The 19,160-nt window shown below is 52.7% G+C and overlaps 1 protein-coding gene across 1 annotated transcript in view; it reads left to right on the top strand.

Moving 5' to 3' along the window:
• LOC104285728 (probable ATP-dependent RNA helicase DHX34) overlaps positions 1–12,036 on the top strand; it is a gene marked incomplete at its 5' end in the record, with an annotated part of 12,363 nt that extends 327 nt beyond the window's left edge. Inside the window, 8 exons of the mRNA XM_009884215.1 lie at positions 1–118; positions 10,218–10,385; positions 10,483–10,594; positions 10,782–10,888; positions 10,975–11,232; positions 11,353–11,529; positions 11,603–11,735; positions 11,903–12,036. The exon at positions 1–118 is cut by the window's left edge and continues 104 nt beyond it. Coding sequence (XP_009882517.1) covers positions 1–118; positions 10,218–10,385; positions 10,483–10,594; positions 10,782–10,888; positions 10,975–11,232; positions 11,353–11,529; positions 11,603–11,735; positions 11,903–12,036 — 1,207 coding nt within the window. The remainder of the gene's footprint in view (positions 119–10,217; positions 10,386–10,482; positions 10,595–10,781; positions 10,889–10,974; positions 11,233–11,352; positions 11,530–11,602; positions 11,736–11,902) is intronic.
• Between the last annotated feature and the right edge of the window lie 7,124 nt (positions 12,037–19,160).

The raw sequence follows: 19,160 nt of genomic DNA, 5'->3' as shown, positions 1-19,160 counted from the left end.
GACGGAGGGTCGGAAGCGTAAAGTGCTGCGGCTGCAGGACGGAGCGGACGCCGCCTCCTCCGGCGAAGAGGAGGATGGTGGTACCCGCGGCAAGGGGGAGCGCAGCATTGATATCCAGGTGACCCTCCGGCGTCCCTTTCCTCTCCCTGGAAGCAGGATGGGAGCGGATTTTTGGGGTGAGATGGGATTAAATCCCCAAGGGAGGTTGTGGGGAGCGGATTTTTGGGGTGAGATGGGATTAAATCCCCAAGGGAGGTTGTGGGGAGCGGATTTTTGGGGTGAGATGGGATTAAATCCCCAAGGGAGGTTGTGGGGAGCGGATTTTTGGGGTGAGATGGGATTAAATCCCCAAGGGAGGTTGTGGGGAGCGGATTTTTGGGGTGAGATGGGATTAAATCCCCAAGGGAGGTTGTGGGGAGCGGATTTTTGGGGTGAGATGGGATTAAATCCCCAAGGGAGGTTGTGGGGAGCGGATTTTTGGGGTGAGATGGGATTAAATCCCCAAGGGAGGTTGTGGGGAGCGGATTTTTGGGGTGAGATGGGATTAAATCCCCAAGGGAGGTTGTGGGGAGCGGATTTTTGGGGTGAGATGGGATTAAATCCCCAAGGGAGGTTGTGGGGAGCGGATTTTTGGGGTGAGATGGGATTAAATCCCCAAGGGAGGTTGTGGGGAGCGGATTTTTGGGGTGAGATGGGATTAAATCCCCAAGGGAGGTTGTGGGGAGCGGATTTTTGGGGTGAGATGGGATTAAATCCCCAAGGGAGGTTGTGGGGAGCGGATTTTTGGGGTGAGATGGGATTAAATCCCCAAGGGAGGTTGTGGGGAGCGGATTTTTGGGGTGAGATGGGATTAAATCCCCAAGGGAGGTTGTGGGGAGCGGATTTTTGGGGTGAGATGGGATTAAATCCCCAAGGGAGGTTGTGGGGAGCGGATTTTTGGGGTGAGATGGGATTAAATCCCCAAGGGAGGTTGTGGGGAGCGGATTTTTGGGGTGAGATGGGATTAAATCCCCAAGGGAGGTTGTGGGGAGCGGATTTTTGGGGTGAGATGGGATTAAATCCCCAAGGGAGGTTGTGGGGAGCGGATTTTTGGGGTGAGATGGGATTAAATCCCCAAGGGAGGTTGTGGGGAGCGGATTTTTGGGGTGAGATGGGATTAAATCCCCAAGGGAGGTTGTGGGGAGCGGATTTTTGGGGTGAGATGGGATTAAATCCCCAAGGGAGGTTGTGGGGAGCGGATTTTTGGGGTGAGATGGGATTAAATCCCCAAGGGAGGTTGTGGGGAGCGGATTTTTGGGGTGAGATGGGATTAAATCCCCAAGGGAGGTTGTGGGGAGCGGATTTTTGGGGTGAGATGGGATTAAATCCCCAAGGGAGGTTGTGGGGAGCGGATTTTTGGGGTGAGATGGGATTAAATCCCCAAGGGAGGTTGTGGGGAGCGGATTTTTGGGGTGAGATGGGATTAAATCCCCAAGGGAGGTTGTGGGGAGCGGATTTTTGGGGTGAGATGGGATTAAATCCCCAAGGGAGGTTGTGGGGAGCGGATTTTTGGGGTGAGATGGGATTAAATCCCCAAGGGAGGTTGTGGGGAGCGGATTTTTGGGGTGAGATGGGATTAAATCCCCAAGGGAGGTTGTGGGGAGCGGATTTTTGGGGTGAGATGGGATTAAATCCCCAAGGGAGGTTGTGGGGAGCGGATTTTTGGGGTGAGATGGGATTAAATCCCCAAGGGAGGTTGTGGGGAGCGGATTTTTGGGGTGAGATGGGATTAAATCCCCAAGGGAGGTTGTGGGGAGCGGATTTTTGGGGTGAGATGGGATTAAATCCCCAAGGGAGGTTGTGGGGAGCGGATTTTTGGGGTGAGATGGGATTAAATCCCCAAGGGAGGTTGTGGGGAGCGGATTTTTGGGGTGAGATGGGATTAAATCCCCAAGGGAGGTTGTGGGGAGCGGATTTTTGGGGTGAGATGGGATTAAATCCCCAAGGGAGGTTGTGGGGAGCGGATTTTTGGGGTGAGATGGGATTAAATCCCCAAGGGAGGTTGTGGGGAGCGGATTTTTGGGGTGAGATGGGATTAAATCCCCAAGGGAGGTTGTGGGGAGCGGATTTTTGGGGTGAGATGGGATTAAATCCCCAAGGGAGGTTGTGGGGAGCGGATTTTTGGGGTGAGATGGGATTAAATCCCCAAGGGAGGTTGTGGGGAGCGGATTTTTGGGGTGAGATGGGATTAAATCCCCAAGGGAGGTTGTGGGGAGCGGATTTTTGGGGTGAGATGGGATTAAATCCCCAAGGGAGGTTGTGGGGAGCGGATTTTTGGGGTGAGATGGGATTAAATCCCCAAGGGAGGTTGTGGGGAGCGGATTTTTGGGGTGAGATGGGATTAAATCCCCAAGGGAGGTTGTGGGGAGCGGATTTTTGGGGTGAGATGGGATTAAATCCCCAAGGGAGGTTGTGGGGAGCGGATTTTTGGGGTGAGATGGGATTAAATCCCCAAGGGAGGTTGTGGGGAGCGGATTTTTGGGGTGAGATGGGATTAAATCCCCAAGGGAGGTTGTGGGGAGCGGATTTTTGGGGTGAGATGGGATTAAATCCCCAAGGGAGGTTGTGGGGAGCGGATTTTTGGGGTGAGATGGGATTAAATCCCCAAGGGAGGTTGTGGGGAGCGGATTTTTGGGGTGAGATGGGATTAAATCCCCAAGGGAGGTTGTGGGGAGCGGATTTTTGGGGTGAGATGGGATTAAATCCCCAAGGGAGGTTGTGGGGAGCGGATTTTTGGGGTGAGATGGGATTAAATCCCCAAGGGAGGTTGTGGGGAGCGGATTTTTGGGGTGAGATGGGATTAAATCCCCAAGGGAGGTTGTGGGGAGCGGATTTTTGGGGTGAGATGGGATTAAATCCCCAAGGGAGGTTGTGGGGAGCGGATTTTTGGGGTGAGATGGGATTAAATCCCCAAGGGAGGTTGTGGGGAGCGGATTTTTGGGGTGAGATGGGATTAAATCCCCAAGGGAGGTTGTGGGGAGCGGATTTTTGGGGTGAGATGGGATTAAATCCCCAAGGGAGGTTGTGGGGAGCGGATTTTTGGGGTGAGATGGGATTAAATCCCCAAGGGAGGTTGTGGGGAGCGGATTTTTGGGGTGAGATGGGATTAAATCCCCAAGGGAGGTTGTGGGGAGCGGATTTTTGGGGTGAGATGGGATTAAATCCCCAAGGGAGGTTGTGGGGAGCGGATTTTTGGGGTGAGATGGGATTAAATCCCCAAGGGAGGTTGTGGGGAGCGGATTTTTGGGGTGAGATGGGATTAAATCCCCAAGGGAGGTTGTGGGGAGCGGATTTTTGGGGTGAGATGGGATTAAATCCCCAAGGGAGGTTGTGGGGAGCGGATTTTTGGGGTGAGATGGGATTAAATCCCCAAGGGAGGTTGTGGGGAGCGGATTTTTGGGGTGAGATGGGATTAAATCCCCAAGGGAGGTTGTGGGGAGCGGATTTTTGGGGTGAGATGGGATTAAATCCCCAAGGGAGGTTGTGGGGAGCGGATTTTTGGGGTGAGATGGGATTAAATCCCCAAGGGAGGTTGTGGGGAGCGGATTTTTGGGGTGAGATGGGATTAAATCCCCAAGGGAGGTTGTGGGGAGCGGATTTTTGGGGTGAGATGGGATTAAATCCCCAAGGGAGGTTGTGGGGAGCGGATTTTTGGGGTGAGATGGGATTAAATCCCCAAGGGAGGTTGTGGGGAGCGGATTTTTGGGGTGAGATGGGATTAAATCCCCAAGGGAGGTTGTGGGGAGCGGATTTTTGGGGTGAGATGGGATTAAATCCCCAAGGGAGGTTGTGGGGAGCGGATTTTTGGGGTGAGATGGGATTAAATCCCCAAGGGAGGTTGTGGGGAGCGGATTTTTGGGGTGAGATGGGATTAAATCCCCAAGGGAGGTTGTGGGGAGCGGATTTTTGGGGTGAGATGGGATTAAATCCCCAAGGGAGGTTGTGGGGAGCGGATTTTTGGGGTGAGATGGGATTAAATCCCCAAGGGAGGTTGTGGGGAGCGGATTTTTGGGGTGAGATGGGATTAAATCCCCAAGGGAGGTTGTGGGGAGCGGATTTTTGGGGTGAGATGGGATTAAATCCCCAAGGGAGGTTGTGGGGAGCGGATTTTTGGGGTGAGATGGGATTAAATCCCCAAGGGAGGTTGTGGGGAGCGGATTTTTGGGGTGAGATGGGATTAAATCCCCAAGGGAGGTTGTGGGGAGCGGATTTTTGGGGTGAGATGGGATTAAATCCCCAAGGGAGGTTGTGGGGAGCGGATTTTTGGGGTGAGATGGGATTAAATCCCCAAGGGAGGTTGTGGGGAGCGGATTTTTGGGGTGAGATGGGATTAAATCCCCAAGGGAGGTTGTGGGGAGCGGATTTTTGGGGTGAGATGGGATTAAATCCCCAAGGGAGGTTGTGGGGAGCGGATTTTTGGGGTGAGATGGGATTAAATCCCCAAGGGAGGTTGTGGGGAGCGGATTTTTGGGGTGAGATGGGATTAAATCCCCAAGGGAGGTTGTGGGGAGCGGATTTTTGGGGTGAGATGGGATTAAATCCCCAAGGGAGGTTGTGGGGAGCGGATTTTTGGGGTGAGATGGGATTAAATCCCCAAGGGAGGTTGTGGGGAGCGGATTTTTGGGGTGAGATGGGATTAAATCCCCAAGGGAGGTTGTGGGGAGCGGATTTTTGGGGTGAGATGGGATTAAATCCCCAAGGGAGGTTGTGGGGAGCGGATTTTTGGGGTGAGATGGGATTAAATCCCCAAGGGAGGTTGTGGGGAGCGGATTTTTGGGGTGAGATGGGATTAAATCCCCAAGGGAGGTTGTGGGGAGCGGATTTTTGGGGTGAGATGGGATTAAATCCCCAAGGGAGGTTGTGGGGAGCGGATTTTTGGGGTGAGATGGGATTAAATCCCCAAGGGAGGTTGTGGGGAGCGGATTTTTGGGGTGAGATGGGATTAAATCCCCAAGGGAGGTTGTGGGGAGCGGATTTTTGGGGTGAGATGGGATTAAATCCCCAAGGGAGGTTGTGGGGAGCGGATTTTTGGGGTGAGATGGGATTAAATCCCCAAGGGAGGTTGTGGGGAGCGGATTTTTGGGGTGAGATGGGATTAAATCCCCAAGGGAGGTTGTGGGGAGCGGATTTTTGGGGTGAGATGGGATTAAATCCCCAAGGGAGGTTGTGGGGAGCGGATTTTTGGGGTGAGATGGGATTAAATCCCCAAGGGAGGTTGTGGGGAGCGGATTTTTGGGGTGAGATGGGATTAAATCCCCAAGGGAGGTTGTGGGGAGCGGATTTTTGGGGTGAGATGGGATTAAATCCCCAAGGGAGGTTGTGGGGAGCGGATTTTTGGGGTGAGATGGGATTAAATCCCCAAGGGAGGTTGTGGGGAGCGGATTTTTGGGGTGAGATGGGATTAAATCCCCAAGGGAGGTTGTGGGGAGCGGATTTTTGGGGTGAGATGGGATTAAATCCCCAAGGGAGGTTGTGGGGAGCGGATTTTTGGGGTGAGATGGGATTAAATCCCCAAGGGAGGTTGTGGGGAGCGGATTTTTGGGGTGAGATGGGATTAAATCCCCAAGGGAGGTTGTGGGGAGCGGATTTTTGGGGTGAGATGGGATTAAATCCCCAAGGGAGGTTGTGGGGAGCGGATTTTTGGGGTGAGATGGGATTAAATCCCCAAGGGAGGTTGTGGGGAGCGGATTTTTGGGGTGAGATGGGATTAAATCCCCAAGGGAGGTTGTGGGGAGCGGATTTTTGGGGTGAGATGGGATTAAATCCCCAAGGGAGGTTGTGGGGAGCGGATTTTTGGGGTGAGATGGGATTAAATCCCCAAGGGAGGTTGTGGGGAGCGGATTTTTGGGGTGAGATGGGATTAAATCCCCAAGGGAGGTTGTGGGGAGCGGATTTTTGGGGTGAGATGGGATTAAATCCCCAAGGGAGGTTGTGGGGAGCGGATTTTTGGGGTGAGATGGGATTAAATCCCCAAGGGAGGTTGTGGGGAGCGGATTTTTGGGGTGAGATGGGATTAAATCCCCAAGGGAGGTTGTGGGGAGCGGATTTTTGGGGTGAGATGGGATTAAATCCCCAAGGGAGGTTGTGGGGAGCGGATTTTTGGGGTGAGATGGGATTAAATCCCCAAGGGAGGTTGTGGGGAGCGGATTTTTGGGGTGAGATGGGATTAAATCCCCAAGGGAGGTTGTGGGGAGCGGATTTTTGGGGTGAGATGGGATTAAATCCCCAAGGGAGGTTGTGGGGAGCGGATTTTTGGGGTGAGATGGGATTAAATCCCCAAGGGAGGTTGTGGGGAGCGGATTTTTGGGGTGAGATGGGATTAAATCCCCAAGGGAGGTTGTGGGGAGCGGATTTTTGGGGTGAGATGGGATTAAATCCCCAAGGGAGGTTGTGGGGAGCGGATTTTTGGGGTGAGATGGGATTAAATCCCCAAGGGAGGTTGTGGGGAGCGGATTTTTGGGGTGAGATGGGATTAAATCCCCAAGGGAGGTTGTGGGGAGCGGATTTTTGGGGTGAGATGGGATTAAATCCCCAAGGGAGGTTGTGGGGAGCGGATTTTTGGGGTGAGATGGGATTAAATCCCCAAGGGAGGTTGTGGGGAGCGGATTTTTGGGGTGAGATGGGATTAAATCCCCAAGGGAGGTTGTGGGGAGCGGATTTTTGGGGTGAGATGGGATTAAATCCCCAAGGGAGGTTGTGGGGAGCGGATTTTTGGGGTGAGATGGGATTAAATCCCCAAGGGAGGTTGTGGGGAGCGGATTTTTGGGGTGAGATGGGATTAAATCCCCAAGGGAGGTTGTGGGGAGCGGATTTTTGGGGTGAGATGGGATTAAATCCCCAAGGGAGGTTGTGGGGAGCGGATTTTTGGGGTGAGATGGGATTAAATCCCCAAGGGAGGTTGTGGGGAGCGGATTTTTGGGGTGAGATGGGATTAAATCCCCAAGGGAGGTTGTGGGGAGCGGATTTTTGGGGTGAGATGGGATTAAATCCCCAAGGGAGGTTGTGGGGAGCGGATTTTTGGGGTGAGATGGGATTAAATCCCCAAGGGAGGTTGTGGGGAGCGGATTTTTGGGGTGAGATGGGATTAAATCCCCAAGGGAGGTTGTGGGGAGCGGATTTTTGGGGTGAGATGGGATTAAATCCCCAAGGGAGGTTGTGGGGAGCGGATTTTTGGGGTGAGATGGGATTAAATCCCCAAGGGAGGTTGTGGGGAGCGGATTTTTGGGGTGAGATGGGATTAAATCCCCAAGGGAGGTTGTGGGGAGCGGATTTTTGGGGTGAGATGGGATTAAATCCCCAAGGGAGGTTGTGGGGAGCGGATTTTTGGGGTGAGATGGGATTAAATCCCCAAGGGAGGTTGTGGGGAGCGGATTTTTGGGGTGAGATGGGATTAAATCCCCAAGGGAGGTTGTGGGGAGCGGATTTTTGGGGTGAGATGGGATTAAATCCCCAAGGGAGGTTGTGGGGAGCGGATTTTTGGGGTGAGATGGGATTAAATCCCCAAGGGAGGTTGTGGGGAGCGGATTTTTGGGGTGAGATGGGATTAAATCCCCAAGGGAGGTTGTGGGGAGCGGATTTTTGGGGTGAGATGGGATTAAATCCCCAAGGGAGGTTGTGGGGAGCGGATTTTTGGGGTGAGATGGGATTAAATCCCCAAGGGAGGTTGTGGGGAGCGGATTTTTGGGGTGAGATGGGATTAAATCCCCAAGGGAGGTTGTGGGGAGCGGATTTTTGGGGTGAGATGGGATTAAATCCCCAAGGGAGGTTGTGGGGAGCGGATTTTTGGGGTGAGATGGGATTAAATCCCCAAGGGAGGTTGTGGGGAGCGGATTTTTGGGGTGAGATGGGATTAAATCCCCAAGGGAGGTTGTGGGGAGCGGATTTTTGGGGTGAGATGGGATTAAATCCCCAAGGGAGGTTGTGGGGAGCGGATTTTTGGGGTGAGATGGGATTAAATCCCCAAGGGAGGTTGTGGGGAGCGGATTTTTGGGGTGAGATGGGATTAAATCCCCAAGGGAGGTTGTGGGGAGCGGATTTTTGGGGTGAGATGGGATTAAATCCCCAAGGGAGGTTGTGGGGAGCGGATTTTTGGGGTGAGATGGGATTAAATCCCCAAGGGAGGTTGTGGGGAGCGGATTTTTGGGGTGAGATGGGATTAAATCCCCAAGGGAGGTTGTGGGGAGCGGATTTTTGGGGTGAGATGGGATTAAATCCCCAAGGGAGGTTGTGGGGAGCGGATTTTTGGGGTGAGATGGGATTAAATCCCCAAGGGAGGTTGTGGGGAGCGGATTTTTGGGGTGAGATGGGATTAAATCCCCAAGGGAGGTTGTGGGGAGCGGATTTTTGGGGTGAGATGGGATTAAATCCCCAAGGGAGGTTGTGGGGAGCGGATTTTTGGGGTGAGATGGGATTAAATCCCCAAGGGAGGTTGTGGGGAGCGGATTTTTGGGGTGAGATGGGATTAAATCCCCAAGGGAGGTTGTGGGGAGCGGATTTTTGGGGTGAGATGGGATTAAATCCCCAAGGGAGGTTGTGGGGAGCGGATTTTTGGGGTGAGATGGGATTAAATCCCCAAGGGAGGTTGTGGGGAGCGGATTTTTGGGGTGAGATGGGATTAAATCCCCAAGGGAGGTTGTGGGGAGCGGATTTTTGGGGTGAGATGGGATTAAATCCCCAAGGGAGGTTGTGGGGAGCGGATTTTTGGGGTGAGATGGGATTAAATCCCCAAGGGAGGTTGTGGGGAGCGGATTTTTGGGGTGAGATGGGATTAAATCCCCAAGGGAGGTTGTGGGGAGCGGATTTTTGGGGTGAGATGGGATTAAATCCCCAAGGGAGGTTGTGGGGAGCGGATTTTTGGGGTGAGATGGGATTAAATCCCCAAGGGAGGTTGTGGGGAGCGGATTTTTGGGGTGAGATGGGATTAAATCCCCAAGGGAGGTTGTGGGGAGCGGATTTTTGGGGTGAGATGGGATTAAATCCCCAAGGGAGGTTGTGGGGAGCGGATTTTTGGGGTGAGATGGGATTAAATCCCCAAGGGAGGTTGTGGGGAGCGGATTTTTGGGGTGAGATGGGATTAAATCCCCAAGGGAGGTTGTGGGGAGCGGATTTTTGGGGTGAGATGGGATTAAATCCCCAAGGGAGGTTGTGGGGAGCGGATTTTTGGGGTGAGATGGGATTAAATCCCCAAGGGAGGTTGTGGGGAGCGGATTTTTGGGGTGAGATGGGATTAAATCCCCAAGGGAGGTTGTGGGGAGCGGATTTTTGGGGTGAGATGGGATTAAATCCCCAAGGGAGGTTGTGGGGAGCGGATTTTTGGGGTGAGATGGGATTAAATCCCCAAGGGAGGTTGTGGGGAGCGGATTTTTGGGGTGAGATGGGATTAAATCCCCAAGGGAGGTTGTGGGGAGCGGATTTTTGGGGTGAGATGGGATTAAATCCCCAAGGGAGGTTGTGGGGAGCGGATTTTTGGGGTGAGATGGGATTAAATCCCCAAGGGAGGTTGTGGGGAGCGGATTTTTGGGGTGAGGTGTGCTTAAATCCCCAAGGGAGGTTGTGGGGAGTGGATTTTTGGGGTGAGGTGTGCTTAAATCCCTGCGGGAGTTTGTGGGGAACGGATTTTTGGGGCAACGGGTGCTTGAGTGCCCACGGGAGTCTGTGGGGAACGGATTTTTGGGGTGAGATGCTCTTGAGTCCCCACGGGAGGTTGTGTGGGGCTGATTTTTGGGTTGAGGTGTGATTAAATCCCTGCGGGAGGTTATGGGGAGCGGATTTTTGGGGTGAGATGCGATTAAATCACTGTGGGAGGTTGTGGGGAGCTGATTTTTGGGGTGAGATGCGCTCGAGTCCCCACGGGAGGTTTTGTGGGGCTGATTTTTGGGGTGAGGTGCGCCTGAATCCCCACAGGATTTTGCTGGTGGGGATGATTTTGGGGGCGCAGGGAGCGCGGGGCCCCACCGTTGGTGGCTTTCCCATGCCGAGACGGAGGGTCGGAAGCGTAAAGTGCTGCGGCTGCAGGACGGAGCGGACGCCGCCTCCTCCGGCGAAGAGGAGGATGGTGGTACCCGCGGCAAGGGGGAGCGCAGCATTGATATCCAGGTGACCCTCCGGCGTCCCTTTCCTCTCCCGGGAAGCAGGATCGGGCCATGCCGGGTCCCCTGACGCCATCTCTTCCTCCGCAGGATGTCAAGTTTAAGCTCCGCCACAACGTGGAGGAGCTCCAGGCCGTATCCAGCTCAGCCCTCTCCTCCTCCCAGCTCACCCTGCTCAAACTGGTGCTGTGCAGGGGGCTTTACCCCCAACTGGCCGTGCCCGACCAGCTCAACAGTGGCCGCAAAGACTCTGATCAGGTCCGTGGCATCCCACAGCCCCTTTGGGGGTTGTCCCCGGCGGCCCCACGTTCTCCCTCGACGCGTTTTTTTTTTTTTTTTTCCCGTCTCGCTGCAGATTTTTCACACCAAAAACAAGCAGGGCGTCGTCCTTCATCCCACCTGCGTCTTCGCTACCAGCCCGGAGCTGCTCCACGCCAAGGAAGGACCGGAACGCGGTGGGACCAAAGGTGGGATAAACCCCAATCCCGCAGGAATTGGCTCTGTTTCTCCTCGGCTTTTTTACCCGCCGGGGGTAAAAATGCCACCGGTCTCCGGCTTTGGCAAATCCCTGGGCACTGGGGTTGGGGGGAAAGGGGGTGGATGGGGATGGGGATGGGGGCTGGACCCCAAACCACCCCCTAATTCCCCCTGCAGAGCCCACGGAGGGGTTGAGCCGCCACCACCAGCTCCTCGCCTTCGTCTCGCTGCTGGAGACCAACAGACCCTACCTGGTGAACTGCGTCCGGGTCCCAGCCCTACAGGTGAGCTCTTTTTTCCCCTTCCTCTTCCTCTCCAAACCTTCCTGTAGCCTTCCTCACCCCAAACCCATTGCGTTTGGCTCTTCCAGGCTCTCCTGCTCTTTTCCCGTTCGCTGGACACCAGTGCGGACTGCGCCCGGCTGGTGGCGGATGGATGGCTGGAGCTCACCGTCCCCGATGCGGACTCTGCCCTACGGCTTCTCTCCGCGGCCCTACAGCTTCGTTCCGCATGGGAAAAACTCCTCCACCAGCTTTTGGAAGGTCGAGGAGAGGATTCGGGCTGCCGGCCGAGCTCCCGGGATGTATCCGACCTCACCCGGCGGCTGCTGGAGTTCCTGCGGATGGAGGTGACCACACGCACGTGGTTTTAATCCATCCCCGGTGCCTTACCTGGGGGGGAAGGCTGAGAAAAGAGGATGAGGGGAGTTGGCGCAGCCCCTCCGTGACATCCTCGTGTCTTCTTACAGGTGCCGTACCGCCTGCGCCAGCTCACCGGCCTGGAGAAACAAAACCTCTACGTCGGTCCCCAAACCGTGGCTGCCGCTCCCCGGCTGCCGGGGCTCTTCCAAGGGATGGAGATGAAACCCGACGAGGTGAAAGGAGGCTACAGGGTGACCGATTTTCTCACCTACAACTGCCTGACGGTGAGTACCCGCCTCTGCCGCCCCTTCCACCCCCACCTGGGGAAAAGCTGAGCATCCCCTTCGCATCCCGCAGACGGATACGGACCTCTACAGCGACTGCCTGCGGAGCTTCTGGACCTGTCCCCACTGCGATCTCCACATGCCCTTCACCCCCCTGGAGCGTATGTGCCACGAAAGCGCTTGCCGACCCGCCGAGGGTGAGTCTTGTCGTGTCCCCCCCCTTCTCCGTGGGGCTGTGACAAGGGACAATCAGGAAGTTCGGCTTTTAGGAGAGTCCCACGAGATGCCACGTTTTGGGGGCGCGATGTGGGGAGGAAAGAAAAGGCTTTGATTTCCTTCCGATCCCTTTTTTTCCTCCGCGTTTTCCCCCCAGCCCCCCAGGAAGAAACCTCGGAAAACTCATCCAAAACCTCCGCCCTGCACCGACACTACCGCTGTGACGTTTGCCAGCAGGATTTCACCTTCACCCCCACCGAAATCCTCCGGCACAAGAAGCAGCATCAGTGATGGCGGGGAAAACTCGCCGGGATGCTCTCGCCCAGCCGGTGCCGAGCGCCGCGACGCCGGGATCCGTCCCCAATCCCTTGGGACAACCAGGGGATCCCCGTAACGGGGGAAAAGCTCCCCCTTACACCGCTGCCTCCGTTGCTTTCGGGTGAGTTTGGCTGGATCCTAAAAAGGGATTTGACGTTTCGGGGCCACCAGCAGCTCCTGTGGCTCCTCGGTTGTCCTCGGTGGAGGTTAATTTCATTTCAATCCTCTTTTTTTTTTTTTTTTTTTTTAAGAAAAACCCATGGAAATAAATAGATTTTTGGAGAAAATCAGCGCTGGCCCTGGAGTGTGGGTTTCCTCTGCCCATGAGGGTACCCGGTTTGATTTCCGCACCCCCAGATTTGGCCGGATCGGGGTTTGCAGGACGACGGGGTGTTTTAGAAGGGTGAGGATCTCTTGGAGGTCTCCTGCCTGGTGTGGCACGGCCAGAGTGTGGCACTCCTGTACCACAGTCATCCCCACCTCCTCTTTTCCCGCTGTATCCCATGGGAAAAGCACCGGAGGGGCCCGTGCCGGGACTTTACCACCACCGGTGCTCCGAAAACACCCCAAAACCCCCCCAGTATTAATACCAACTGACCTGAGCATCCCTTCGGAGGACGCCGTGGTGAGAAAATGCCGCCTTAACATCATAAGAGCCATGACTGTAGGATTCGTGGCCGGCTCTGGCGCTTTTTTTGGGCTGAAAACACCTGGAAAAAAGCAAATGCCATGTGGTTTGCCCCCCCCATGCACCCTGTGGAGGCAAATGCTGCGCCGACGGGGACTTACCCGCTGTCGAAACCCATTTGAAATGCATTAATTATCAGCCCATGAGCTGTGTTAGGCTCAAGCAGGTTTATTAGCCGGACCCCTTCTAATTAAAGCAGTTTTATGGTATTTTTAGCTCCGTGGCGTGTCGTGTTTTATTCGCCAGGTGGAGAAAAGAATAAATAAGTGTGGTTTACCCGCCCTCGTGAAGGTTTGCTGCTGCAAGAGTGGGGTTTCTTGGGATTTTATGTATTTATTTTTTTTTAAGCCCTCTGGGGCTCGGCGCACGTTGGTGACTGGAAGATATATAGTGGAGGGGAAAAGAAAAAGCGGAAAAGAAAAAGCGGAAAAGAAAAAGCGGAAAAGAAAAAGCGGAAAAGAAAAAGAAAAAGCGGAAAAGAAAAAGCGGAAAAGAAAAAGCGGAAAAGAAAAAGCGGAAAAGAAAAAGCGGAAGAGGAAAAGAAAAAGAGGAAAAGAGAAAAAGAAAAAGAGGAAGAGGAAAAGTGGAAAAGAAAAAGAAAAAGAGGAAGAGAAAAAGTGGAAAAGAAAAAGAGGAAGAGAAAAAGTGGAAAAGAAAAAGAGGAAGAGAAAAAGTGGAAAAGAAAAAGAGGAAGAGAAAAAGTGGAAAAGAAAAAGAGGAAGAGAAAAAGTGGAAAAGAAAAAGAGGAAGAGAAAAAGTGGAAAAGAAAAAGAGGAAGAGAAAAAGTGGAAAAGAAAAAGAGGAAAAGTGAAAAAGAAAAAGAGGAAGAGAAAAAGTGGAAAAGAAAAAGAGGAAAAGAGAAAAAGAAAAAGAAAAAGAGGAAAAGAGAAAAAGAAAAAGAAAAAGAGGAAAAGAGAAAAAGAAAAAGAAAAAGAGGAAAAGAGAAAAAGAAAAAGAAAAAGAGGAAAAGAGAAAAAGAAAAAGAGGAAAAGAAAAAGTGGAAAATAAAAAGAGGAAAAGAAAAAGAAAAAGGCAAAAGAAAGAAAAGGGAAAGGAAGGGAAGGATTCGTGGCCGGCGAAAAGGAAAGGGAGAAAGAAAAGGAAAGAGGAAAGAAAAGGAAAGAGGAAATAGAAAAGGAAAGAGGAAAGAGAAGGAGAAAAGAAAAAGGAGAAAGGGGAAAGGGAAAAGGGGAAAGGGAGAAAAGGAAAAGGAGAAAAAGAAAAGGGGAAAAGGAGAAAAGGAAAGAGAAAAGGAAAAGAAAAAAAGGGGGGAAGGATGCTGAGCGCTTTCCTCATCCCCCTTTTTTTTCCTTCCTTGGTTTTGAATTGATTTTCTCCCTTTTGTAATGCCCCTTCCCCCCGACTCCCGGCTTGCCCCCTTCGCGACTCGCTGTTGAGCCCTCCCTTTTTCTCGATGGGGTTTACCCGCAATTAATTACCGCTCGGGCGCAGGTAATTCCCGGCTGGCGGCAGCGGCGGCGCGGCGTTTGCAGGAATTAATTAAGCGGGCGATTCGCTGGGCAGATTATTTGGCTTAAAGGGAAGGGGGGGGGGATGTTAATTCGAGCCCCTCCCTCACCTCGGCTCAATCCCACCCTGCCGTCGGGGCGCGGGCAGAGCTGTCCCCCCCCAAATTTAGCGTTGGTGGTTGATGATGCTCCTAAGGAGTCGCTGTTGCCATGGCAGCGAGGCGGGATGGGAGATGCTCCTGCCATGGGAACAGGCGTCAGATGGGTTTGGCTTTGCTGTTTTCGGCTACCGGAGCACCAATTCTTTTCCCCCCGTTAGGTTGAGCGATAGAAGGTGAATTTAAAGCTCGGCTCCACGTACCTAAAACTCACTTTTTTCCCCCCGAAAAAAACCCTGGGCTTTGCTTTCCAGGACGCCGCCGGCGATTTGGTCCCCGATTTCTGCGCCACGAGAGACTTTAGCTTCACTCCGGTTCATCTTCCCCTCGCTAAATGCCGCCCACCGCCACCCTGGCCCCATTCCTCGGATTTTAATTAATCAACCTTCCTATTCGCGCCTTAAGAACCCAAGAGCCCTCGGGCAATCATCGTTAGGGCTCGTAAAGCGTAAACCAGCTCTGCCTCTTGACCTGAAGCAACCGCATTATCGCTCTGGCTTTTAATGCGACGGAGAAGCCTCATTGCTTTTAAACGAAGCTTAGAGCGAGTCGTTTACGGAACAGAAAATTAAATAAGGCCGCCGCCGCCATCAAGAAGTAGGATTAATTTACTAACGGAAGCCACAAAGTCAAGACTTAGGTGAGAAAAAGGTGTGATTTTTAATAAAGTCCTCCAAACTTCCATCCCTGTGGTCGCCCGGGGATGTTTGGGATCCCATCGGACCAGGCTGACGCCCTGGGTTTGCTCCGTCATGGTCCGAAGCCATCGGCCGGATGCTGGTGTCACCTCAGGGTGGTCAATCCCAGGGCTGATCCTGCTCCCCACCTTCGTTAACCGCCTTGCTGATGGGGGGTAACCTCAGCAAGGGGTCCCCGTGGCCACCAGGTTGACCATCAGCAACGTGGCCTCACCGCAGCTCCGGCCTTGTCATGGTGCTGCCTTAAAACCTCAACTTTAAACTTGAAGAAGTTGTTTAAAAGCAGAAAAATTCATTTTCTTAAAAAAACCCCACGCTGCTGGAGATGCTGCTCTTCACCTTGTCTCTACCCGTAAGAGCGGGACACGGATGGACGGCTCTTGTAGTGGGTTGAGAACAGCCTTGTGTACCTGCCTGTCGCTCGTTAGTGTTAATTACTGTCACTGCGACGGCTGGGTGAGCTTTAATTATCAACTGGGCCCATGAAATGGGCGGATCGAGGTGGGGGCTGGGGCGCTGTCTGCCCTGCTCAACCTCCTCGAGGCGGCTTCACTGCAGCCGGTTGGTGGTCCCCATCTACCGTCCTTCACGGAGGAAGGCTGAGAAGAGGATTTTGGAAGGATTTTTTGGGGAAAAATGCTGATTTTTCATCCTGCCAGAGAGAACTAGACCAAGAGCAAGGCACTAATCCTCATAATTTCACCGTAGGGCACCGGTAGAGTCTATGACAACACCAATAATGGCGCAATCCCGCCCTGAGGCCCAAAACCTCCTTTCTCCTTATCTTTTTTTTGGCTTTTTTAATGATTGAATTAACTTTCTTTTCTGGATAAAAGTGGTTTATGGAGCTCAGTTGCATTTTTCGGGAGCATTTTCTCTCTTTGCCCCCAACGGGGACATCCCCCTCCTGCCCGTGAAGCTCCTTTGAAGCTCTATCCTCAGCTGGGAGACGTCCCATCGTCACGTATTTCCACCAAGAAAACCATTTTCCCTCTTTTATTTTCCCCTCCCCTCTGGGGACGGAGGTGATGATTTATGCGAATCCGACGGCTAATTAACCTCCCGGCTAATTACCTGCGGTTTTCTTTCCTAGGCTGAATTTTTGGAGCTTCGATTCCCACCCACCGGCGCTCGTGCGTTGCCTTTACCGGATAAAACCGAGGTTGGAGATGGGCGTTTCTTCAGGAGCCGACAACCTCAATGAGCATCGAACCGCCTCTTGCCCCTCCTTTAATTAGCGGTGGGCGAAGTCTTGACGATCTAGAAGAAAACCCCCAAAATCACGGGGGCTGAAAATCAAGCTAAGCTTGGTGCTTAAATGAAAAAAGAATAACAATATTAATTAACGGATGAGATTTTCCCTTCCCACAACGGTGAGCAGAGAGGTTTTTTTTTTTAATTTTATTTTATATTTTGGGGGGGGCTCCCGAGCGTCCCCATCTTCTCTTCTTCAACCTCCAAATTCGGAGCCGGCAGCCAAATTTCTCAGCAGGATATCCATCTTGTCTTCTCCAGCCTTAAAATTCGGAGGTTCGCGAGCAGAAATTCGCCCCCTCTGCCCTTCAGGTTGCGCAGCGCTGGGGAAATGTAGCAGTAATAACGATATAATTAATAACCGAGGGGTGGAAATGCTGACTCGGCATCCACGGGAGGTTTACGGTTGCCCCAGGTGGGATTTCTCCCCCTTGGCTACAACGTGCGTCAGCCTCGGGTGAAATATTCATCTGAAAACGGAGAAAAAAACCCTCTTCCAGCTGAATTCTGCCAATTTTGTGTCGGTGGTGAACTGAAAGTGGGGAGATGTATTTTTTTTAAAAAACTTTTTTTTCTCTTTTTCCAAGAGAAAAGGGATTGGAGCTGTTTGTCGGTGGAAGATGCTTCTCAAGAGGAAACTTCTCTGCTTTTCCACGCTCTTATGTGAGACTTTACAATTCTAAGGTGTGAAATGCAGTTGGAAGAGAGGGGGGACAGGAGGCCAATAAATGCCATGTAGGTCCTGGGACTGCTCAACATCCCCACCGTGGCCCAGGGGGGACCCCAAAGCCCTCCCAAAACCAAGCCAGACCCCGAATTCTTCCTATTCCCACCACCTTTCCTAAATCTGCTCTTTATTTGTCCATCCCCATAGAGTTTCCAAGTTTTTTTGGGGTTTTTTTGGGTTGTTAAAAATATATACCATACTAATAAAATAATTTAATTAAATTATTGGCTAACGCCATTCCTTGAGGGATCTTCTGGCTTTTGACCCAGCCCGGGTGTCTCTGCTGTTTCGCAGCCTGCAGAGAGCAGCCTTTCCCTCCTCCATGAGAAGCTTCCAGCTTTTTTTATTAAAATGCCGAGAATCGGGCAAAATCCAAGCAACCCGCTCCTTCCTTTACGCTGAGACCCACGGCGGAGAGGTGAAGGCTTCCCGAAAGGTGCCCAAAGTGTCTTATCTAGCGGGAGACAAGAATTTCTTGGTTTTTCTTTCGTGAGCCCGTGAGGGTTCGTGCTTCGCCTTGGGTGGGGTGGGAATAAAAATTCATGGGTTTTGGGGAAAGATTATCACGTTATCGCGTGAGTCGGGAACTTGGGACTTCACAAAGCATCCCAAGACCTACAACAAATAGATGAGATTCGGGTCCTGCTCATGATCTTCTCGCCGGGACTCAAGGGAATGAGCCGAAATCACATGAAACGTGGCACTTCTGGGCTATTTATGCTACTTAGTGGTGAGTCGTTCCTCCTGCCGCTGTCAGGACAACCTTTCAGGGCCACCATCTGCTGCTGGTCTCCCTCCTACCCCACAGACCCTGATGTGGCCACAACAATCAGCAACGTCCCACATGACCGGTGGCCCAGGCGGCACCGTGCGACCAACCCCTACGATGGAAGAAGGCTCAGAGATGATGGAGGAGGGTGATGTGCTCGTGAAGCTCAAGAGAAGAAAGCACGAGGTGACCACAGCTACCTCATGGGGACCTGAACTTACCTCAACACTAGGAGGACCAAGGGTGGCCTTAAAGAGCCAGGTTTCATCCAAGAAATCAGCCTCGCGAGTTCCAAAACGCTGCTGGAACCAAGTTTTCTTGGTTTTTCTGAGACCTTTCACCGCTCGCCCACCCCTCGAACCGCCTCTGGAGACTTTTTCTTTGGATCCTGCTCTCTCCGCTTCTCGCAGGAGTTGGTTTCTCCTGCCTTGTGCCCATTAAACCCACTGGAGAATCCATTCCCAGATTTGCGCCGAACGATCGTTAAAGCCTCATTAAGACTTGAGCTTCCTCCTCTTGATTTCTGGTCGTTGTCTTGGTGGGAGATCAACACCCGATCGCTGCTTTCCCTCTTAGGGGTCGATCTCAACACCTCCTGAAGCTCTGCAGAAGCCAAGTGGGTAGAGCATCTCTTGGCTCCACCGCGGGTGAAGGAGGCAGAAGCACATGAGACACCTTGGAAAGGTCACGAAGGCCCCAGAAATTAAACCGTGCCTCCCCCAAAAGCGGCGCAGCTTTGAGTGTGAGGCCGTTCTCCTGCTGCCGTGAGACCTTTGCGTGCATTCTCCTCTCCTGGTCCTTCTTACGGGATAAATCACCCGGCGCTGGCTTATCTTGGCAAAGTTCCTCCTGCGGTGAGTACCCTCAACCAGAGGCAGTTCTGGTTGCATAATTAACGCCACCAACGAATAATGGAGCAAGTCTAATGTTGTCAGGTGGGAGGGGATGAAGCAGGTTGGTCTTTAAATGACTCCTTGGGCCGAGCGGCGGTCAGGGACCGACCCACGGGCGATGAAAGGCTGCTAACGGCAACGAGGAACCGCTGGTCCCCAGATGGTCATCCTGGAAGAAAAACTCTTGGGAAAGGCTGAGCTTTCTGAAAAAAAAAAACCAACAAACCACTTCCCGCGGCAGAAATGCGATGGAAAACTAATTTACTTTCTGTAGGCGATGGAGAAGCACCAAGTTGACGCTTGAGCCGTCATTTTTTAGTGCTTTTCCTTTTTTTTTCCCCACCCCTTTTCCTTCCTATAATCCATCTGCTCAACGCGTTGGGGGAGAGGAGCCTGCTCACGGCACCGACTTTGCGCAGCCGTGTTTGCAAAGGTGACGGC

This window comes from Charadrius vociferus, unplaced genomic scaffold, assembly GCF_000708025.1.
Source record: "Charadrius vociferus isolate BGI_N301 unplaced genomic scaffold, ASM70802v2 scaffold265, whole genome shotgun sequence".
Taxonomy (NCBI): Eukaryota; Metazoa; Chordata; class Aves; order Charadriiformes; family Charadriidae; genus Charadrius; species Charadrius vociferus.
This window is presented reverse-complemented; position numbering and strand designations above follow the sequence as displayed.